Source organism: Scaptodrosophila lebanonensis, unplaced genomic scaffold (genome assembly GCF_003285725.1).
Source record: "Scaptodrosophila lebanonensis strain 11010-0011.00,11010-0021.00 unplaced genomic scaffold, SlebRS2 tig00000168-arrow-arrow-pilon, whole genome shotgun sequence".
NCBI lineage: Eukaryota > Metazoa > Arthropoda > Insecta > Diptera > Drosophilidae > Scaptodrosophila > Scaptodrosophila lebanonensis.
In genome coordinates, this window is record NW_022060601.1 from 996,079 (window position 1) to 1,019,347 (window position 23,269).

Sequence of the window (23,269 nt, forward strand, 5' to 3'; positions counted from 1 at the left end):
TACGCTTTTTGTCACATGTGGTTTGTAAACCATTTCTTTTGAGAAAAATAGAATACTTGTATCGTATTGTTTAAGCAAGGCAACATTCAGGTATCCGAACCAAAACAAAAAAAATTTTTAACAACCTTTTGAATGCCACATAGATTCAGCTTTATCATAATTAGATCGCTAAAAACTTCAGAGCGCTTCGTTTATCAACTAGATTATTTTTCTTATTGTTGATGTCTAAATTTTTCTAGTTTCACTTCGAAAATCGGTTCGTAAGCACAATGTTTGTCTCAAACCGATTTAAAAAGCATTATTTGACATAATTTATCTGTAGATGATTTATTTGCACAAAAATGGCAAAAATTGGGCACTTTGAGTTTAGTGTAAACTGGTACATTAAAGCACAAGCAAAGCTGAAACAAAGAATGAAGAAGAAAGGCCGTGTTCGTGTAATGGTGCACGTACATTTACGACTACGCTTTTCCTCTTGGGCAACGCCGGCTGGCTCAGCGGAATTCTCCTTGGGTGTGTGGTTCCAACCCTATGCCCGCGTGAGTCGTACAATATGGCGCCCAACGTGGGGCCCGAACCCACGACCCTGAGATTAAGAGTCTCATGCTCTACCGACTGAGCTAGCCGGGCTGCCCAAGAGGAAAAGCGTAGTCGTAACAATATGGCGCCCAATTTTGATGTTTGAATTTTTTAATGCCAAGGAGTAGGTGGAGTTGTTAAGGGCCCTGTACCACTTTTGGGGAGGAGTCTAGGCAGCCGCCGTACTCAGGCTGAGAGTTTAGATAGAGAAAAAAAAAACAAATGAAGCCGATGGCTGGGTGCGCTTGATCGGTTTGCTAGGGACGGAATCCCGTATAACACCAATTGCAAGCGTGTGTGACGTGGACAGTAAGTCACGAAGGTGCGGATGTAGGCCCTTCGTTTGCGACTGCCATTTGGAACGACGCTGGGCAATGTGTGCTATAAGGGGATTCCAATGCGAGAGTTTCGTGTTTTTCGTTTTTGTTTTGGTTTTTGTTGTGTTTCTTGAGTCAAGTCACTGGGCTGTCGCGGTAGTGCAATCGTGTTTGCCTGGTGGACATAGAGTATCGGTGGCCCAGGATGACAAGTAAAGTCCCCTGCGATGCACCGATACGCACGATGAACTAGAGCAGATGGTGGACAGAGAGGAATTGATCGTGATGAAACAACCTTTTAATTTGTTGACTGCCTTTCATCGCCGTCAGGGCGATAAATGTAGCAGGCAACGAATAGTGCAGGATTGTGGTGTAGGGCAGCTGCAGAAGGCGTAGTAATTTTAGGAGCCGTGTTTGGGTTCCGGCTGAGTGTGAGTCTCAGCCCCTATATACAGATGTTGAGAGAAAAATGCGTTTTTTTTGTTTACATTTTAATAAGTTGTTACGTTGCATGAATGGCTACATTTTCCTGGGTTTGAACGTTTTTTGTGTGTGCATTAATTCAACGTTTTTTTTTTGCATTTATTGCCGTATTTATTCGCGTAATTATCTATTTATTATCTACGTATAGTTTTGCCCATATAATTTTCCATTTTTGTTGTTGTTATATATATATAACACTATTTTGTGTTTGTTTTTGTTTTGAGGATTTGGTTGTTTATTATATGTATGTATATAATTATCGAATTTTACATTTGATTTCGGAGGTCCCCCGGAGTCTGGAAAGGAATTCATAACAAAAAAAAAATAAATAAATATTAGAAAATTAAATATACGGCTACGCATCGAGGTGTCATACACCATCTCTTTAGTCCATCGTCTCCATTGGAGGTACGCGCCATGCACTCGCTTATTTCCACACATGGTCAGGATCTCGTCATCGCATCCTTGCGAAAGCTCAGTGTCCACCTGGTAGCGACCGACAAGTGCATCAATCAAGTTGACGATGCGAGAAGAGAACGCTGAGTCCAAGGAAGATTCGTCTAACACTGGCATCGACATCATAACGCGCACAGGCTAGCCACGACGATTCAGTTTTTGGGACATTTTCAAGCCATCTTCGGCGGCCAGTAGGGGCAGTGCACGTGGCGTAGGTGCGCCGTAGCCTTTGGTATATACGTGAATAGAAAGAAGTAAAGAATTGATGGGCGTAGAAAGGAGAACGCAACTGGAGCTACTCACCAGAAGACTAAGAGTGGGTGTGGCCTACGTTGGGCGCCGCAAAGGAGTCACGCAAGACAACGCCGGGCTCGGAACGCAAAACGGGCTAACACCAGCCGTTGGATGCGCGCAAACATCGCTTCGGTGCGCGAGTGTCCGCCCACTTGGGTGTTTGCGGTGGTGTTGCATCGGGCCGGTCGTGGACAAAAGCTCGAATTGGCAGCATCGGATAAGGGCGCGAAACTTTAAATTTCGCATGAGCGCCATCTAGCGGTACCGAGCGAGGAGCCGGGGTGGCAACTGCGGTCGCACAGGCGCAGAGTTGCGGTCCGATGGTACGCGAGAGAGAAGGAAACGAGAGGCTACAAGAAACGGATGAAAAGGGAAAAAGGAGGAAAAAATCCGAGGCACATGGCATCCGGCCTATAAAAGGGGAGTCGTAGCACGAGTTTTTTTTTTTTTTTTTGGTTGGGAGCCGTCCGGTCAACGACATAGTGGCAATTTGACCGAAAGGTAAAGGCGTCCGCTAGCGCGCCAAAGAGAGCAGCACCAGCAGCCAAAGTCCACGCCAGTGCCATCTGCACACCATCATCAACAGCGGTAGCAGCGCACCATTGGCAGCATCAGCACCATCATCAGCGGCTGCCACCCTTAACGATAGCGCGGCCAGCAGCTCCCACGGCAAATCCAGCAACAGCGGCCAGCAGCTCCCACGGCAACTCCAGCAACAGCGGCAAATACAGCCGCATGGGAGCAGACAACGGCCGCCAGAAACGGCCGCACCGACAGCACCAGCAACGCCAGTAGCAGCGCTAATACCAGCAACAACAACGTCAGTCTGCGCCATCAGCAGCGGAGGAAGTTTCAGCGGTGAGTCCGTTCCTTGGCCACGCACCGGTTACCTTTTTTTTGAGCTGCAACTGCCAGGCAGTCGTCCTACGCGTCGTTTTATTGGTAGAAGCTGCTACAGCAAAGCAGCAGCCCAACGTGCTCCGCGTACCCGCCTGCCAATAAAATAATACATATAAACTATACCTGCAAGCACCCTCCCTAATGTACATGCACATATACATACATTCGCAATTTATATACAAACAGATTATTTTCATAGACTTCACTGCTTATTAGTATTGGCTGTTGGCAAGCCTTCGTCGTATTGTTTTTTTTTATGTTTTATAATTGCATTTTCGTTCATAATCTTTACACCAAATTCATGTACACAAATAATTGTTAATATTTACGTTTATTCGCATTAAAATGTACTATATATGCATATGTAACCAAGCAATTTAAAATTCTTTTGATGGAAGCATTGTCTATAATGACCCGTTAAAGCAGCATCAGTAGGGGCGGGAGACTCACCTTTGCCATGGAATAGCCCAAGCACGGCCCAATGTTAGGGTATCCAAGAAACATTTTGCCTTTGGATACAGGCAGGGAGGGTACGCCTGGGATATTTCCAGCTGCATCCCATACAGTTGTCCGATGCCACCAATTCCTGTCCGTCCGCACATACAGATGTAGTTCCTTTTGTTTTTTTTTTTTTTGAGTCCGTATCCGTGTAGATCCGTTTCTTTTTTGTTACGTTAGTGTTTCGTTTGTGTCATGTTAGTTATTTTTGGTTTGTTTACATTTTTGAATTTTGTTTTGTTATGGCGCGTCGAATTTATTGTAAGTGATGGCATTTTGGTTAAAATCGATGGAGGAACCGTGTTATCGGTTATTGTACGACTCACGCGGGCATAGGGTTGGAACCACACACCCAATGAGAATTCCGCTGAGCCAGCCGGCGTTGCCCAAGAGGAAAAGCGTAGTCGTAACATACACAAATAGTAAAACATACATATGTATGTACATACATATGGCACTGGTGCTACTACTTACCATATTGCTGGAGATGACTGTACCTGTGCCCGTGCGGCCAAGCATTTGTCTGTATTTGTATTGAAAAATTAGGCATATTTCTTAAAAATGGAATGGGTATAAGAAATATTTAGCGTAAAAGGGCTATTTTTCAGGCATGCTTGTGTGTGTTTGTTTACAAGTGCAGCGAATAATATCATCTCTAAAACGAAGTATTTTTGTATTGTTCAAAATTTTTTACATCTTTTTCTTACTTCCAGTAGTAAATATGGATTTGGCGCTCTTTTCTATATACTCTTCCCATACTCTTCCTACCACATCAGCATTTGCTAACCGTATATGATTTGTAAGAGGGTAAATTTATAAAGAACGAATAATTTGGGTAAGGCAAGGCCGCATAAAAGATCATAGGAGGCTGCCAACTGCGCTTAATTTGATTCTGTCAAAGTATCGATGGTGGTACTTACTCGATAGTTTATGGTAAACCATTGATACGAGCTCCAAATTTGGTTTTTATAATCTATAACACCAAACTTCATACTCGGTTTTTCGATATTTGTCTTGGAGCTTGAATTATTGGGGTTTTAATATTTATTCACTTTATAAAACCTGTACCCAAAGGATAAAAGGCTATACTAGTTTCGTGCGAATGTATGTAACAGGCAGAAGGAGGCGTAGAATACCCCACAAAGTATGCATATTCTTGATCAGGATGACAAGCAGAGTCGATTCAGCCATGTCCGTATGTCCGTCCGTCTCAGAAGGTACAAGAGCTAGAATTACGAAACTTCGTGTTTTTTTTCCATAACCCCCGTAATTTTTGGAATTTCGAAATAAATTTGGTAACTACATCCCGTTAGTGATTATGTGCCTGTCTGCAATGTTTCATCATGATAGGTCAATTCTGAAGAAAGTTATAGCCATAAATAAAATCGCTGCACATGCTCTGCTTGTAGCTCTGCCCGCAGCTGTTGTTGTTGTTGCTGCTTTGGTTCGACTTTGTGCTGCATACATTCTCGCATATAAACACGCAGATACACGATTCTGATGTAAATGTATGCTGTTGAAACTGTACATGAACATGTCTCCACTATCGTATATATGTATCGAATAATTTGTGTTTAATTAATATATTTACAATTTTTTTCTTTTAATTTTTCCCTTTTTAGTGGGATTTAAGAGTATTTAAGAGTTGAGCCGACTCGACTTTAGCATTCTTTCTTGTTTTCAAATTAAAAGTTTGTGTCATAAATTTCGTCTGATCGATCATATTTGGGTAATGTAATCCACGTAACTAAATCTACAACTTGGCATTCAACAATTTTCCAAATATACTTTGCAAATGCAGCAACAAATAACAAAAAACCCTTAATATCAAACAGTTGGGGACATCACATACAGACAATTTTTATGATGTTACATGAATTTTCTTAGGAAACAGAACTTTCTGGCATTCTTTCATGGTTGAAAGGCACTATGTGTCGAAAAATTAAATGCATGTTTATATTTGTTTCGTATTCTATCTTCTTCCTTTTCATGATGAAAAGTAATTTGTCCTTTTTTTATTAGTTTATTTGCCTTTATTCCATATAGTAGTGATATTTAATGGGTAAAATCAGCTATGCCCTTGGCCAAATTAGACAATATATAGTTATGATTTTACATGAATTTCTTTAGGAAACAGAATTATCTTGCCTAGTTTGGAATTTCATAAATATTTGTTTCGTATTCTATCTTATTCTTTTTCATGATTAAAAGCAGTTCGTCCCTTTCTTTCATCAGTTTATTTGTCGCATTTTCCATACAATTAAGTTATATTTAATGAGTAAAATCAACAATAGGCTTAGTCGAATTAGACAATTTTTATGATGTTACATGAATTTTCTTAGGAAACAACTTTCTGGCCTTCTTTCATGGTTGAAAGACACTATGTGTCGAAAAATTAAATGCATGTTTATATTTGTTTCTCTTTTATGCATAACGTTATGAACGGAAAAGCAAGATTGGTATATGTATGTATTTCATGGTCCTACTTGTTGAACAAAAATGTAAGTTATAAATAATTCAGTTAATATATTGTTGAGGCTCGTATAACGTTACCATGTACGAAATACAACATATTAATAATTAATATATGTATGTTTATCATTTTTGTTTATTTGTTAAGGCTCGTAATACGTTTCTCTTTCGCAAATATGTGAATTTTCTGTTGAAATACTTATTTTAAAAGCATTTGAACATGCGCTTTTTGTCACATGTGGTTTGTAAACCATTTCTTCTGAGAAAAATAGAATACTTGTATCGTATTGTTTAAGCAAGGCAACATTCAGGTATCCGAACCAAAACAAAAATAATTTTTAACAACCTTTTGAATGCCACATAGATTCAGCTTTATCATAATTAGATCGCTAAAAACTTCAGTGCGCTTTGTTTATCAACTAGATTATTTTTCTTATTGTTGATGTCTAAATTTTTCTAGTTAAAAAGCGTTATTTGACATAATTTATCTGTAGATGATTTATTTGCACAAAAATGGCAAAAATTGGGCACTTTGAGTTTAGTGTAAACTGGTACATTAAAGCACAAGCAAAGCTGAAACAAAGAATGAAGAACATTTTAAAAGGCCGTGTTCGTGTAATGGTGCACTTACCATATTGCTGGAGATGACTGTACCTGTGCCCGTGCGGCCAAGCATTTGTCTGTATTTGTATTGAAAAATTAGGCATATTTCTTAAAAATGGAATGGGTATAAGAAATATTTAGCGTAAAAGGGCTATTTTTCAGGCATGCTTGTGTGTGTTTGTTTACAAGTGCAGCGAATAATATCATCTCTAAAACGAAGTATTTTTGTATTGTTCAAAATTTTTTACATCTTTTTCTTACTTCCAGTAGTAAATATGGATTTGGCGCTCTTTTCTATATACTCTTCCCATACTCTTCCCTTTTCATGATGAAAAGTAATTTGTCCTTTTTTCATTAGTTTATTTGCCTTTATTCCATATAGTAGTGATATTTAATGGGTAAAATCAGCTATGCCCTTGGCCACATTAGACAATATATAGTTATGATTTTACATGAATTTCTTTAGGAAACAGAATTATCTTGCCTAGTTTGGAATTTCATAAATATTTGTTTCGTATTCTATCTTATTCTTTTTCATGATTAAAAGCAGTTCGTCCCTTTCTTTCATCAGTTTATTTGTCGCATTTTCCATACAATTAAGTTATATTTAATGAGTAAAATCAGCAATAGGCTTAGTCGAATTACACAATTTTTATGATGTTACATGAATTTTCTTAGGAAACAACTTTCTGGCCTTCTTTCATGGTTGAAAGACACTATGTGTCGAAAAATTAAATGCATGTTTATATTTGTTTCTCTTTTATGCATAACGTTATGAACGGAAAAGCAAGATTGGTATATGTATGTATTTCATGGTCCTACTTGTTGAACAAAAATGTAAGTTATAAATAATTCAGTTAATATATTGTTGAGGCTCGTATAACGTTACCATGTACAAAATACAACATATTAATAATTAATATATGTATGTTTATAATTTTTGTTTATTTGTTAAGGCTCGTAATACGTTTCTCTTTCGCAAATATGTGAATTTTCTGTTGAAATACTTATTTTAAAAGCATTTGAACATACGCTTTTTGTCACATGTGGTTTGTAAACCATTTCTTCTGAGAAAAATAGAATACTTGTATCGTATTGTTTAAGCAAGGCAACATTCAGGTATCCGAACCAAAACAAAAATAATTTTTAACAACCTTTTGAATGCCACATAGATTCAGCTTTATCATAATTAGATCGCTAAAAACTTCAGTGCGCTTTGTTTATCAACTAGATTATTTTTCTTATTGTTGATGTCTAAATTTTTCTAGTTAAAAAGCATTATTTGACATAATTTATCTGTAGATGATTTATTTGCACAAAAATGGCAAAAATTGGGCACTTTGAGTTTAGTGTAAACTGGTACATTAAAGCACAAGCAAAGCTGAAACAAAGAATGAAGAACATTTTAAAAGGCCGTGTTCGTGTAATGGTGCACTTACCATATTGCTGGAGATGACTGTACCTGTGCCCGTGCGGCCAAGCATTTGTCTGTATTTGTATTGAAAAATTAGGCATATTTCTTAAAAATGGAATGGGTATAAGAAATATTTAGCGTAAAAGGGCTATTTTTCAGGCATGCTTGTGTGTGTTTGTTTACAAGTGCAGCGAATAATATCATCTCTAAAACGAAGTATTTTTGTATTGTTCAAAATTTTTTACATCTTTTTCTTACTTCCAGTAGTAAATATGGATTTGGCGCTCTTTTCTATATACTCTTCCCATACTCTTCCCACCACATCAGCATTTGCTAACCGTATATGATTTGTAAGAGGGTAAATTTATAAAGAACGAATAATTTGGGTAAGGCAAGGCCGCATAAAAGATCATAGGAGGCTGCCAACTGCGCTTAATTTGATTCTGTCAAAGTATCGATGGTGGTACTTACTCGATAGTTTATGGTAAACCATTGATACGAGCTCCAAATTTTTAACTACATCCCGTTAGTGATTATGTGCCTGTCTGCAATGTTTCATCATGATAGGTCAATTCTGAAGAAAGTTATAGCCATAAATAAAATCGCTGCACATGCTCTGCTTGTAGCTTTGCCCGCAGCTGTTGTTGTTGTTGCTGCTTTGGTTCGACTTTGTGCTGCATACATTCTCGCATATAAACACGCAGATACACGATTCTGATGTAAATGTATGCTGTTGAAACTGTACATGAACATGTCTCCACTATCGTATATATGTATCGAATAATTTGTGTTTAATTAATATATTTACAATTTTTTTCTTTTAATTTTTCCCTTTTTAGTGGGATTTAAGAGTATTTAAGAGTTGAGCCGACTCGACTTTAGCATTCTTTCTTGTTTTCAAATTAAAAGTTTGTGTCATAAATTTCGTCTGATCGATTATATTTGGGTAATGTAATCCACGTAACTAAATCTACAACTTGGCATTCAACAATTTTCCAAATATACAAAATAAGTTTTTCGCTTTGCAAATGCAGCAACAAATAACAAAAAACCCTTAATATCAAACAGTTGGGGACATCACATACAGACAATTTTTATGATGTTACATGAATTTTCTTAGGAAACAGAACTTTCTGGCATTCTTTCATGGTTGAAAGGCACTATGTGTCGAAAAATTAAATGCATGTTTATATTTGTTTCGTATTCTATCTTCTTCCTTTTCATGATGAAAAGTAATTTGTCCTTTTTTCATTAGTTTATTTGCCTTTATTCCATATAGTAGTGATATTTAATGGGTAAAATCAACTATGCCCTTGGCCACATTAGACAATATATAGTTATGATTTTACATGAATTTCTTTAGGAAACAGAATTATCTTGCCTAGTTTGGAATTTCATAAATATTTGTTTCGTATTCTATCTTATTCTTTTTCATGATTAAAAGCAGTTCGTCCCTTTCTTTCATCAGTTTATTTGTCGCATTTTCCATACAATTAAGTTATATTTAATGAGTAAAATCAACAATAGGCTTAGTCGAATTAGACAATTTTTATGATGTTACATGAATTTTCTTAGGAAACAACTTTCTGGCCTTCTTTCATGGTTGAAAGGCACTATGTGTCGAAAAATTAAATGCATGTTTATATTTGTTTCGTATTCTATCTTCTTCCTTTTCATGATGAAAAGTAATTTGTCCTTTTTTCATTAGTTTATTTGCCTTTATTCCATATAGTAGTGATATTTAATGGGTAAAATCAGCTATGCCCTTGGCCACATTAGACAATATATAGTTATGATTTTACATGAATTTCTTTAGGAAACAGAATTATCTTGCCTAGTTTGGAATTTCATAAATATTTGTTTCGTATTCTATCTTATTCTTTTTCATGATTAAAAGCAGTTCTTCCCTTTCTTTCATCAGTTTATTTGTCGCATTTTCCATACAATTAAGTTATATTTAATGAGTAAAATCAGCAATAGGCTTAGTCGAATTACACAATTTTTATGATGTTACATGAATTTTCTTAGGAAACAACTTTCTGGCCTTCTTTCATGGTTGAAAGACACTATGTGTCGAAAAATTAAATGCATGTTTATATTTGTTTCTCTTTTATGCATAACGTTATGAACGGAAAAGCAAGATTGGTATATGTATGTATTTCATGGTCCTACTTGTTGAACAAAAATGTAAGTTATAAATAATTCAGTTAATATATTGTTGAGGCTCGTATAACGTTACCATGTACAAAATACAACATATTAATAATTAATATATGTATGTTTATAATTTTTGTTTATTTGTTAAGGCTCGTAATACGTTTCTCTTTCGCAAATATGTGAATTTTCTGTTGAAATACTTATTTTAAAAGCATTTGAACATACGCTTTTTGTCACATGTGGTTTGTAAACCATTTCTTCTGAGAAAAATAGAATACTTGTATCGTATTGTTTAAGCAAGGCAACATTCAGGTATCCGAGCCAAAACAAAAATAATTTTTAACAACCTTTTGAATGCCACATAGATTCAGCTTTATCATAATTAGATCGCTAAAAACTTCAGTGCGCTTTGTTTATCAACTAGATTATTTTTCTTATTGTTGATGTCTAAATTTTTCTAGTTAAAAAGCATTATTTGACATAATTTATCTGTAGATGATTTATTTGCACAAAAATGGCAAAAATTGGGCACTTTGAGTTTAGTGTAAACTGGTACATTAAAGCACAAGCAAAGCTGAAACAAAGAATGAAGAACATTTTAAAAGGCCGTGTTCGTGTAATGGTGCACTTACCATATTGCTGGAGATGACTGTACCTGTGCCCGTGCGGCCAAGCATTTGTCTGTATTTGTATTGAAAAATTAGGCATATTTCTTAAAAATGGAATGGGTATAAGAAATATTTAGCGTAAAAGGGCTATTTTTCAGGCATGCTTGTGTGTGTTTGTTTACAAGTGCAGCGAATAATATCATCTCTAAAACGAAGTATTTTTGTATTGTTCAAAATTTTTTACATCTTTTTCTTACTTCCAGTAGTAAATATGGATTTGGCGCTCTTTTCTATATACTCTTCCCATACTCTTCCCACCACATCAGCATTTGCTAACCGTATATGATTTGTAAGAGGGTAAATTTATAAAGAACGAATAATTTGGGTAAGGCAAGGCCGCATAAAAGATCATAGGAGGCTGCCAACTGCGCTTAATTTGATTCTGTCAAAGTATCGATGGTGGTACTTACTCGATAGTTTATGGTAAACCATTGATACGAGCTCCAAATTTGGTTTTTATAATCTATAACACCAAACTTCATACTCGGTTTTTCGATATTTGTCTTGGAGCTTGAATTATTGGGGTTTTAATATTTATTCACTTTATAAAACCTGTACACAAAGGCTATACTAGTTTTGTGCGCATGTATGTAACACACAGAAGGAGGCGTGGCAGACCCCACAAAGTGTATATATTATTGATCAGAATGACAAGACAAGTCGATATAGCCATGTCCGTCCGTCTTTCTGTATGATCGCAAGGATCTCAGGAAGTACAAGAGCTAGAATAACCAAACTTGGTATCGAGGTTCCCCTAAGTCCTAGGCAGGTTCAGTTTATTTTTTATTGTGATACACCACCCCACTCCCCCGCGATTCGTGTTTTTTTTATAACGGAATTTTGAAATCAAATTTGGTAGTTACATCTAGTACTAATGTGTCCGAGTGCCAAGTTTCATCATGATAGGTCAATTGTGAAGAAAGTTATAGCCATAAATAAAATCGCTGCTCATGCGCTGCCTGCAGCTCTGCTGTTACAACAGCTGCATCACAACAAAGTTTAAACTGTCCTATTTACTAATTTCGCACGCAAAAGATACGTCGTCCGGCTATTAAAAAAATGTATATATATTGCAGATGCAACAACAATAAATGCGTTATTTCGCGCACCATATATGCCCTAGCTTTCGGAACTTACCAAAGTTGTTCGTTAGTTTTCTGGAAATGATAGGTACGTACATATACATATGTACAGGGCAACACCTGCCATTAAACTATCATAACTATGGTCAATTACTAAAATATACTAATTTTAATATTAAATCACGACAAAGCACTAACCGGCGACATTCATTTATTTTTATTCATATATGATATCGACATTAGGAATGGCTTTGTATCGGTAGCTAATGAAACATTTCTTATCGATAATATCATCGATAATATAACATCTCTAGTAAACGCAAGCACGGGCACTCAGAAACGCACACATCTTGGTTGAAGTAATTTTAATATAATAATTACCTTTGGGTTGGCCTTTTTACATTTAACTCACTATCATGACCGTTTCTAATGTAGTGGATCAGTACACGGTGCTGACGGGAGACCGTTCGAAAATCAAGGATCTGCTCTGCAATCGCCTCATCGAATGTGGTTGGCGGGATGAGGTGCGGCTGCTGTGCCGCAACATTCTGCTTGAGAAAGGAGGCAACAACAGCATCACGGTGGAGCAGCTGATCACTGAGGTGACGCCCAAAGCTCGCACATTGGTGCCAGACGCTGTAAAGATGGACTTGCTCATGAAGATACGCACCATTCTAGCCGAGAATGACGCCGACATATAGGTTGCAAGCTTTTGCCCATTTTAATATGTACTTACGTACCAAATGCCTCCCACACCTTATTACAATTACATTTGCTGTTTTTTATACGAAAATACTTTAGATTTATGCTTAAACAACTGATTGTATGTGCAACACGCTTATTAGGTCAAATTCACATACATATATGTACATAGTATCAACATATCAATAACAATGTGTGGGAATCCTCACGAGTTCGCCTTCTTGGTGTAAACCAAGTCATTATTTAGCTAGCACTAAGATTGATGATGTCATAGACTGCGACAGCAGCATGTGAAGAGGTGCTTGTTTGTTGGGACTCGTCTATCGCACTTAAATCGTCGTCAACGCCACTGACAATGCCCTGCAAAGGAGGTGGCAACGAAGTAGAAGTCGTTACACCAAGGGCACTTGGCTGCGTGTACTTTCGCACCCACTCGTTGGGATGCATTTTTTTCTTATGGTTGTGCATATTAGCGTGCGACTTAAAAGTGCGAGTACAAAACGGGCAAGAGTAGAGGTCCACGCCTGTATGCGTAGCCATGTGTTCCTATTGAAGGGAAAAACAGCTGCATAACTAATTAGCGAAGCGGTTTAAAAAACTCACCGCGAGAGCACGGGGCAATTTAAATTCCTTGCTGCAGAGCGTGCACTTATGTCGCTTGCTCGAATGGTGGTAGCGCATGTGACTACTTAAAGCGACCCGAGATGACTTTTCAGCGCCACACAGCTTGCAATTGTATTTATTGTTACCTTCGCGGTCATCATGGCGTACGAGGTGCTTTCGCAGACTGCGCTCATCACGAAGCCATCGGCCACATAGATGGCACTGAACCTCTGGCACAGGTCCGTCTGGATGCAGCGACTTCTTATGAATGAGAAAATTAGCCTTGGAACGAAAGTTTACCCCGCATATGTCGCAAATGACGGGTGTGAAGTCTGCGTCATGCATGCGCTTCTCGTGTGCGGCTAGCTCAATCTTGGTGCGGAAACTGCAAGAAATATTCGATGAAAAGTGAAAAGGATGGATGGATGCATCAGTAATGCTGCAACGTACGTCTTTGCACAGGTTTCGCAAGCTTCTGGGCGCTCAGTTCCTTTGTGACCCTTTAAATGCATGGTCAGCAAGAATTTCTTAGCAAAACGTGCTTCACAAACTTCACACTGATGCACAAGCTCCTGCTGTTCAGAGTGAAAGCGTAGCATGTGCATGTCTTGACTGTTGCGATTAAGGAAGTTCTTGTGGCATGGTTTGCAGCTGAAGTATTCGGGATCCTTGTGGTAGTGGAGGTGGTCCACATATAGAGTACGCTTCTTGTAGCGATTATTACAGCACTGCATATACCCGGTGCAGTTATGCTCTATCCGGAAGTGACGCTTAAGATCGGTGAAGTCCTGTAGCGGTGCAGCACACAAGCAACAATCTAACCTAACATTGGCCGATATATAATCATCCATTTCCCTTATAGTGCTGCGCTTAGCTTCCAAGTTGGCTGGTTGCACTTTAGATGGCCCCTTGGGGCGTCCGCGCTTTGCCTTTTTTCCTACAGAAGAAAGTTTAGGCGAAGTGCTCAACTTGTCGGTAGCTTCAGCCACAATTGGGGCCGGTCTGCAAGTGCTCTGGTCTATTGCTGCTGATGATGCATCGGTGTTGCGTTTCAGTTCACGAGCACGTGCCCTTGATTCACGCAATGTACTGAGTGGCACTGGTACTACCTTGGTCTGTTTGTGCTTTTCATACTTCATGGCTGTTATCTTTTGAAGTCTTTTGAGACGTGGTCTTCCTCTTCCTTTTGAATTCTTTGAGCTGTCTGATGGAGTTATTTGTTGTGCAGCTGTTGCAGTATCCTCTGTATCAGTCTGCTCAAATCTGTCACATTCGTTATTGGGGTCGCTGCTATTGCTGTAATCGTGCCTATCATCCTTATCGCTGCTAAAATTGTGCAGTGCCGCATCAATTTCAGGCTCGCAAAGGATGTGATCTTTAACATCCCCAACTACATGATTCGACTCCATTGCGCACTCTGTGTTCCAAACTATTAAGCCGGGCTCTGGTGGCTCTGTCTTCAGCTGCAAGGCTTGCTGTTTGTCGGCCACCATCGCGCAGAAATGTTCGAAGTCGCTTAGATGGCGCCAGCATAATATGCATACGTTTATTGACACCGGGTCGGTTCTTGTCACCTGCGACGGAGAGGACAAATCTTTTTATGCGACATTCGTATTCCATTTTAAAGACTCACCTCGATTTGAAAGTATTTTGCTATTAATTTGGACAGTCCATGGGCCTTGCTATCTTCATTAAAGATGGGCAAAAAGGCATCCCGATCGCACTCACACAGGCACAAGCGACATATCATTTTCTTTCTTACTGAATTTATAAAGTGAACTATATAAAATGAACAAATCGGCCAGCACCATTACCATTTAGTTAAAACAATTATGACCTTAATTTTTCTAGGTCTGGTAGCACCATTATTTGTTTACATTTCGTTTATGCTCACTCGTAATCGACGATTTTCTACCAGCCTTACCATCCAATGACTAATACATCGTAAACACGTTGCCGACTACAGCTTTTTTTAAGAAAGTAACATATGTATGTACTTAGTAATTAACACAAAAGTATGCTTTGGCTTAACAAAGGACCAGTGTTGCCAATTTGATTTTTTTTCCCGTAAAATCTGGCTGTTTTTGAAATGAATTTATGGAAAAACATTCAAAATTACTGGAAACGGGAATTTTGGGTTTTTAAAAATACATTAAATTTTTGTAATTTTGCCAACATTTATGTAAAAAGAAGTGAATACGTGGCACCTTCGTCATTTTTTTTCACGAGTTGAAACAATCGCGTTATTTGTAAAGGTGTAAATGCATTCAGGCCGAAGCAACACAAGGAAAAATACAGATTTTTGGCTCGCTTACAAGAAAAAACATGCATTCTATGGGCGCGTTTCAGCAGAAATACAAAATTGATTTTGTTGCTGGCCCGTGAAGTCATCGAAGCAAGAAGCAGCGCTGTACCTATTTGTTGCTTTTTTGAAAGCGCATACGACGACACAGAACAAAATGCCCAAATATCATTTAAAATATTCAACAAGATGAAAAACCTTGAGAAATACATTTTTTAAGGATTTTTTTGTAAAATGAAATGTAGCTTTTTTTTACTTTTTTTGTAAAAATTTGTATCTTTAATTCACCCTCTAACCCGTCCAAAACACCTTTTACTCCTTCTAAAAAGTTGGCAGCACTACTCTGTAAATTGATATACCCTGGTCTATACAAAGTGAACAAAAGAGAACGCTTCTTTCACTCCCAAGGACTATCTAATCAATCGAAACATTGCCAAAGGGAGGAAGCATAGCTCCACAGCTGTTGAAAGATATTTAAAGGATCCAGAGGCATGTCGAAAACACTCAAAAGCACTAACTGAACAATCAGAACGCAAAATTGTTAGAATTGCTTCCAATTCGACAAAGTCAGCAGTCAAGATAAAGCAAGCCTTTCAACTGTTCACCGTTAAATCAGAAAAGCTGAAGCTGTAGCGTCTAAAAATCAAGGAAAAACACCTTCATACTATGTATGGTTATAGGTACATTCATATATACATACATATATGTATGTACTAGCAGATCTTGCCCGTCTTTGCTGGGCTATTCTATATTCTTCTTTCGACGCTCTCTAAACTGTGTCCTGAAGACTTTATGTATATAAATTAAATTATTATAGAGCTGCTGAAACTAAATTTTGGAAGGCCTACTTCCAACAAAACAATTAAACAAATCAAAGGCCAAATAAACCGGAGAGGAAAACTGACGGTATAGCAGACGGAATATATACCTAGTGTGCTTGCGAGATCTGATGATGGTAGTCGATGCTCGCGGCTTATACCCACCCAACCAATGCGAGTATTGTTTATGGAGTTCCCCTAAAGCACATGTTCTAGCTACACTATGTCACCATGTCATCAGAAAAAATAATAACATACGTTACCAACTCATTTGAAAATAAAAATGATTCATTCTTCAGTATTTATTAATGGGTAATATTTATAACGGAGCTTATACAACTAGCAAAAGATCGAAACAAAAAAATGTTATAGAGCTTACTGGCTTCATTGCAACTATCAACGAATCAATGTGAAAATAGAGTTTACATTATAATTATATACATTGGAGGTATACATATATATAAAGTTATACCATGTGTTTAAAATATAATCATAAGTTTTGTACATATAGATATTTGTCTTGTCCGAAAGTATATGTGCAGTGCTTTATCAATTAATATTTAGTTTGCTACTTTACTTGTATATTAGATCATCAGTATCAAATATGCAAAACAAGTGAGCTGCCCGATGCAGCGCAAGTTGATTTAAAATGCAATTAAAAACGAACAAAAAAAAAGCTCACATTAGCGATAGTGAGGTAGGGCAGTACCGCGATCAGTGCATTCAAGGTGCATTGACCTTGGTATGTAAAACTTATATGCAAACTCCAGCGATGAAGGGCCCTCCAGCAATGGTGTTGTTGTTGTTGGGAATAAGTGCAATAAATAGGTGCATGACATATGTATATGTATGCATTTAATTTAAATGCTTAGATCACTTAACATTTCATTATATTTTTATATTCAGCGTTGACTCGCTTAAATACATTACTTGAATGTATTTCTTTGGGATTTTATATTTAGTGCTGACTTTGATTAACTTTACACATGTCTTTGGAAATTTTGGGTTTTGGAATTATATTCTTGTTTTTTTCTTTCTTTCTTTTCTTTAGGTTTAAGCACTGATCTTGGCAAGGGTCGTTAAAAAAAAAAACAAAGAAAACCACTGCAGTCGCTCAACTAAGCATTTTTGGAGACGACAAAAAATATACCAAGAAAAATTTGTACATAGGTACTTATAGCTGTACATTTGGAGGCACTATTCACACACTTTCTGGACTTTTACATTTTCTTATGTTTCAAATTTTTTTTTTTTTTTTAATGATATTTTCATGGATTGGTTGCTAATTTGCGTGTCCGCAATGGACTTCGCTCCACTTTATGTAGAATAGTTAGGCCAGATGCTTCACATTTAGCCTCGGATGCGTACTGATTAGGTTCAGCGCTGAAACCTCGTGTTGCCAATAGAAGGACCAGCCGCAGTGAAGGTTGGTTCCCTTTGGAATTGATTATGGCTGCGGGCGTGGATACGCCGTGGTTCTAGGCCAGAAGTATGTCGATCAAAAGAGAGGGAGTTTGAAGCACGAGCAGGCCTTCTATAGTCTGATTCTAGGGAAATAGGTGAAGTCGGTTGCGCTTGCTATTCCAACCAAAAGCCAGAGTTGTACAACCAAAAGCTTTCGGAGTAATACAGCTGATAAGGGCCTGAAGCTTTGGGACAAATATTAGCCCTTTTTATCGCCAGTGCTAATTTTGTAGCACCGAGCTGCGATAAAAGTAGAAAATTCATTTTGGATGCAGGCGACCATTACAAGTCCTGACTTAACTGTGTGCTTCCTCAGTACGTTGTACGCACGGTCGAGTTATCCCCGAAAAGTCCGACGTGGGACATTTTATTTTGATCTATAAATCGGGACGTCCCGCCAAAATTGGAGCGTTCGGTAACGCTGATATGTACATACATTCAAATTTTTCATGCAGGTGTTATCCGCCTATATACATACATACGTACATATATAAGTATGTATTAAATTTTTTAATTCAACACTAATTTGTGTCTTCAATTCCAAATATGATTGTTGTGATTGTAAATGGTGTGTTGTTTCTGCTTTTGTAAATCGCATAAATACACTCACAAAATAGGCTTAACAGTAAATGACTCTTAGATTTGTTCAGAATACATTTGTAGCGTTGTTAGCTAACACTAAAACGGTAAGTCGCTGTAAATATGCGATCAGCTGAGATGCTAGAGATGGGCATGTGTCGGAGCATCAAAACTATCGATAGTTGAATCCGTCGATACAATCAATAATTCCATCGAAGTTTGAATGCAATTAAGAGAAAATTTAAATAATAACATCTTATAATTTATTGAGATCAACTAGAAGAAATCAATAATTTTTAATTAATCAACATTTCTTGTTCTGTCAGTGCAAGACGAATGAACATACATACATATATAGATGTGTACATATGTATGTATGTGCGTACATTCACACATTAGTGTCTCACATTTTGCTTTGGCTATTTCAATTGTTAGCACGCAACTATACGAACAGCTCATTGTATGTATGTGTGTGTGTGTTTTTGTATACTTAGTTGTCCCCAACTGTTTGATATTTTGTATTGTTTGTTCTGCCTGCATTTGTAAAATGCATATTTTGAAAATCCTTGAACGCAAAGTTGTAGATTTAGTTTTGTAGATTACAGTCCCCAAATTTGAAATCGATCGGAAACATTTTATAACACAAACTTTTCATTTGAAAAGGTGAATAAATATTAAAACCCCAATAATTCAAGCTCCACCACAAATTTCGAAAACCCGAGTATGCAGTTTTGTTTGTATTCTTTTATAGATTATAAAATTCAATCAGATTATAAAAATCAAATTAAAGTTGATTGGTGAAAAACTGAAGATTTTTCAAACAAACTTTGGAGCTCGTTCTCCCCCCTTTGGAGCTCGAATTTCCCTAAGTCCCTTCTTAGTGCGCACCTACACTATGATAGGATACTTGAGCCCAAATTTCGGCTTCCTAGCTTTTACCGTTTGGGCTGTTGACGCGGTTTCCTTTTGTGCCCCATTTTTTTTACAAGAAAACTCCCATATTTCAGTCTCCAAAAAAACCATGTATACAAATTTTGGAGCCTGTTTTCCCCCCTTTGGACCTCGAAATTTCCAAAATCACTTCTTAGCTTCCTTAGCTTTTACCGTTTGGGCTGTACGTTGATCACCAATCAGTCAGTCAGGACAAACTGTTTTATATATATAGAGATGTGTTAGAGATGTGTTATCTAGTATGAAAGTAATTTATAGAATTAAAAGCTGTACAACTTGGCAAAGGTATACCGGTCAACTTATGCATTTGCACAACATTTAAATTAGCATACTTACTCAGTAATTCATGTTCTAATGAAAACAAGAAAGGAATGCTAAGCTCAACTCTTAAATATCCTGTACCTCCCACCAAAAAGGAAAAAAAAAAATTTTTAATTAATTTTAAAAAATTATATTAATTAAATTAAATAAAAATTTACTTATTTTAGGTAGCTTTAAGAAAATGTTTGAACAACATAATTTTATCCAATTTTTTTAATCATTCGAATAATATACTTAATGTATCATTGAATACCCAAGGCATTTGAATATAACTTTCGTGTATCATCATTGAAGTAATAAATATTTTTTAATGCAAGTAAGCGTGCGTCTAACCTAAGATCAGCAGTGTATATTTATAAATATATTCTTGATCAGGATATCAAGATGATTCTATTAAGCCCTGCCTTATATACATACATACATACATAGGTACGCAGTACGGGCGTATTTAAAAATTTTCTTCCCTTCCACGACTCAGCAGCCATTAGTACTTTTCCATAACTCTGGACTATCGATACTTATGCTCTAATAGGTGCGAAATCTAGGGATGCACATCGAAAAGAAAAGTCCGATATTAATATCGGGGAAAAGATCTTAGCGAAAATATCAAATATCGGCAATATAGTTCGTATTGAAAATCGATTTGTATCGATATAAGCCAATTCTTTTTATAGCCTGTACCCAAAGGGTGAAAGGCTATACTAGTTTTGTGCGCATGTATGTAACACACAGAAGTAGGCGTGGCAGACCCCACAAAGTATATATATTCTTGATCAGGATGAGAAGACGAGTCGATATAGCCATGTCCGTCTGTCTGTCCGTCTGTCTGTATGAACGCAAGGATCTCAGTAAGTACAAGAGCTAGGATAACCAAAATTGGTATCAAGGTTCCTATAAGCCCTAGGCAGATCGAGTTTGTTTATTTTTTCTGATACACCCCCCCACTCCCCCACAATTCGTGTTTTTTCTTATAACTTCCGTAATTCTCGGAATTTTGAAATCAATTTTGGTAGGTACATCCAGTTAGTACTAATGTGTGCCAAATTTCATCATGATAGGTCAATTCTGAAGAAAGTTATAGCCATAAGTAAAAATCGCTGCTCATGCGCTGCCTGCAGATCTGTCGGCAGCGCTGCCCGCAGCTGTTGTTGTTGTTGCTGCTTTGGTTCAACTTTGTGCTGCATACATACACGCATAGGTACGTAATGTAAATGTATGCTGTTAAAACTGAACTTAAACATGTATTCTAATTTAATTTAATTAATTAATTTTAATTAATTAATTTTAATTAATTAATTCATTAATTTTTTTTAATAATTTCCTTTTTGTGGAGAGTACAGGCTATTTTACTGTCGGGCTTGCTCGACTGTAGCGTTCTATCTTGTTTTATACTCTGTACATGAAATGTACAGAAGTATATTATGTTTGCGGGAACTGAAAAATGTAACAGGCAGAAGGATGCGTGGCAGACCCCACAAAGTATATATATTCTTGATCAGCGTGACAAGACGAGTCGATCTAGCACTGTCTGTCTGTCTGTCCGTCCGTATGAACACCTGGATCTCAGAGACTATAAGAGGTAGAGACACCAACTTTGCACAAAGATGCGATATGTATGTACGCTGTGCAAGTTTGTTTTATTTTTTGATTTTCCCCCCCACTTCCCGTACTTTTCCGTAACGCCGTTCGTATAATCACCTATATCTCGGAGACTGTAAGACCTAGGGATATCAAATTTAAAGTCCAAGATGCCTTATGTGAATACGCAGAAAATGTGTTTTTTGGAATTTCCCTCCTTGCCCCCATCTCCCATGCAAATCGCGATTTTCTCTAACTCCCGTAATTCTTGGAATTTCGAAATAAAATTTTGCAAATACCCCCAGTTAGTTATTATGTGTCCGTATGCCAACTATGATAGACCAATTTAACAAGAAGTTATAGCCATAAATATATTTGCTGCTGCAGCGCTGCCCAAGCGCTGCCCGCGGCTGTTGTTGATGCTGGTGCTTTGGTTGACTGCGAACATGCTTACAGAGACACGAATATACGAGCATATATACATACATACACTCACATAGATGCAATTGCTTTGTATATGTGCAATTATACACCCTTTACGTGAGTTCAAATACCGCAAGAGGTAAAATCGATCCAATTTTTTTTAAATTTTATTAATTTTTTTAAATTTTATAATTATTTTAGACATATGTATAGAGTATTTCAAAGTCGGGACACCCGACTTTAGCTTTTTTACTTGTTTTTTTTAAATTTTCTTAATTTTTTTTATTTTCTATAATTATTGTAAACATATGTACAGAGTATTTCAAAGTCGGGACACCCGACCTTTGCTTTTTTACTTGTTTTTAAATAAAAAAGGAATAATTCGCAAAATACAGAGATGAGAATTGTCCGATGTATCGCATTAAAAATTTATGCGCTCCACATATACGAGCCCTAACCACTATTAATTGGTACGGCAAGGTTTTTTTCAATGACTCATATTTATTTGTAGGCGATGATTGCCCAAACATATTTATACTTTTTAAAAAGGTCATTGAATTACCTTTAATTTCATATCAAAACATGCAGAAGTTTCATATCAACTAAATGAAATCAACACGAAATATTTTGACCATTATTAATTGGTACGGCAACATTATTTGTCAAAAAAAAAAAACGGTGAAAAATGTAAAATTTAAACAAAAACTGGACAAGTAACGGTAAATAGAATATTGTGATGAAGGAAAAGTAAAAACATATGACATTTAGTTGTAGTTTTAGTTTTATTCTCTGATTTATGTGCACGATGGCACGTGGCAAGCCAGTTTGTGAGGAAGTTCGAGCTATAATTCTAAAAAGTCTCAAAAGTTACTTCGCGTGACAAAAGAAGTTTGTCGAGTATAATAAAGGAAAATCGGCGAAGTACTGTGAGAGATATATCGGCAAAACTGTCTGCAAAAATTGAGAAAACAGTGAAACGAGAATGGACTCGACAGCAAATGAAAATAATTGAATATGGCTTCTATAAGGTATGATTGCGGTTCCTGCTTAGCATAACAGATAATTTTTTCTGTACAATTAATATATGTTGGTGTTTTTAGGCCAAAGAAAAACCATTGCTCACAGCTTTGCAGATGAAAAAACGATTGCTATGGGCAAGACAAAGGCAGAATTGGGAACAGAGGCGTTGGCATTCTATAATTTTTAGCGATGAATCCAAATTTGATGTGTGTGTCGGTGATGCTCGAAAACGAGTAATACGAAAACATACGGAGGCATATCACAAAGATTGTCTTAAACGTACAGTCAAGTTTCCAACGAGCACAATGGTGTGGGGATGCATGTCAGCCAAAGGTGTGGGACAACTTTACTTTATCGATGGAACTGTAAATGCAGAAAAATACAAGTGTATCCTTCAAAGTAATCTCCTTCCATCAATACCAAAGCTTTCTGATTGTGGGGAATATACCTTTCAACAGGATGGTGCATCACCACACACCGCAAAAACAACCAAAAATTGGCTTCAAGAAAATGGAATTGATGTCTTAGATTGGCCGTCATCAAGCCCAGATCTAAGCCCAATAGAAAACTTGTGGGCAATCATCA

At 37.1% G+C, this 23,269-nt stretch overlaps 2 protein-coding genes, 4 long non-coding RNA genes and 1 other non-coding gene across 8 annotated transcripts; 1 reads left to right on the top strand and 6 right to left on the bottom strand.

The window, feature by feature from the left end:
* Positions 1-295: 295 nt before the first annotated feature.
* LOC115629878 lies at positions 296-4,288 on the bottom strand. The gene is made up of 3 exons (XR_003995949.1): positions 4,235-4,288; positions 4,002-4,182; positions 296-401 (listed from the first exon to the last, which is right to left on the bottom strand). It is a non-coding gene; the product is annotated as an uncharacterized LOC115629878 (long non-coding RNA).
* Positions 558-630, bottom strand: Trnak-cuu. Its single transcript has one exon. It is a non-coding gene; the product is annotated as a tRNA-Lys (tRNA).
* A 2,199-nt stretch (positions 4,289-6,487) lies between the features above and the next one.
* Positions 6,488-6,917, bottom strand: LOC115629893. Its single transcript, XR_003995952.1, has 3 exons — positions 6,864-6,917; positions 6,631-6,811; positions 6,488-6,572 (listed from the first exon to the last, which is right to left on the bottom strand). It is a non-coding gene; the product is annotated as an uncharacterized LOC115629893 (long non-coding RNA).
* Positions 6,918-7,186: 269 nt separating this feature from the next.
* LOC115629888 lies at positions 7,187-8,365 on the bottom strand. Its single transcript, XR_003995951.1, has 3 exons — positions 8,275-8,365; positions 8,042-8,222; positions 7,187-7,983 (listed from the first exon to the last, which is right to left on the bottom strand). It is a non-coding gene; the product is annotated as an uncharacterized LOC115629888 (long non-coding RNA).
* Positions 8,366-9,881: 1,516 nt separating this feature from the next.
* Positions 9,882-11,129, bottom strand: LOC115629882. Its single transcript, XR_003995950.1, has 3 exons — positions 11,039-11,129; positions 10,806-10,986; positions 9,882-10,747 (listed from the first exon to the last, which is right to left on the bottom strand). It is a non-coding gene; the product is annotated as an uncharacterized LOC115629882 (long non-coding RNA).
* A 1,076-nt stretch (positions 11,130-12,205) lies between these two features.
* LOC115629857 (enhancer of yellow 2 transcription factor) lies at positions 12,206-12,833 on the top strand. Of its 2 annotated transcripts, XM_030526442.1 has the most exons (2): positions 12,206-12,282; positions 12,359-12,833. In XM_030526442.1, coding segments are annotated over exons 1-2 (267 nt in total). In that variant the 5' UTR covers positions 12,206-12,281; the 3' UTR covers positions 12,625-12,833. The 2 variants fall into 2 exon arrangements, with proteins under 2 accessions (XP_030382302.1, XP_030382301.1); XM_030526441.1 differs by lacking the exon at positions 12,206-12,282 and having other exon boundaries at positions 12,340-12,833.
* LOC115629856 (transcription factor grauzone-like) lies at positions 12,726-15,038 on the bottom strand. Its single transcript, XM_030526439.1, has 4 exons — positions 14,862-15,038; positions 13,679-14,802; positions 13,229-13,613; positions 12,726-13,171 (listed from the first exon to the last, which is right to left on the bottom strand). The coding sequence occupies exons 1-4, from the start codon at positions 14,976-14,978 to the stop codon at positions 12,869-12,871; spliced, it is 1,929 nt and encodes a 642-aa protein (XP_030382299.1). The 5' UTR covers positions 14,979-15,038; the 3' UTR covers positions 12,726-12,868.
* Positions 15,039-23,269: the final 8,231 nt, after the last annotated feature.

Excerpts from the sequence above, each read along its gene's own strand:
- LOC115629856 (XM_030526439.1), bottom strand. The coding sequence starts at position 14,978 with ATGATATGTCGCTTGTGCCTGTGTGAGTGCGATCGGGATGCCTTTTTG. Across the intron at positions 14,803-14,861 it reads CAAAATACTTTCAAATCGAG|GTGACAAGAACCGACCCGGT; the intron begins GTGAGTCTTTAA and ends TCTCCGTCGCAG. Across the intron at positions 13,614-13,678 it reads TGCGAAACCTGTGCAAAGAC|TTTCCGCACCAAGATTGAGC; the intron begins GTACGTTGCAGC and ends TATTTCTTGCAG.
- LOC115629857 (XM_030526441.1), top strand. The coding sequence starts at position 12,340 with ATGACCGTTTCTAATGTAGTGGATCAGTACACGGTGCTGACGGGAGAC.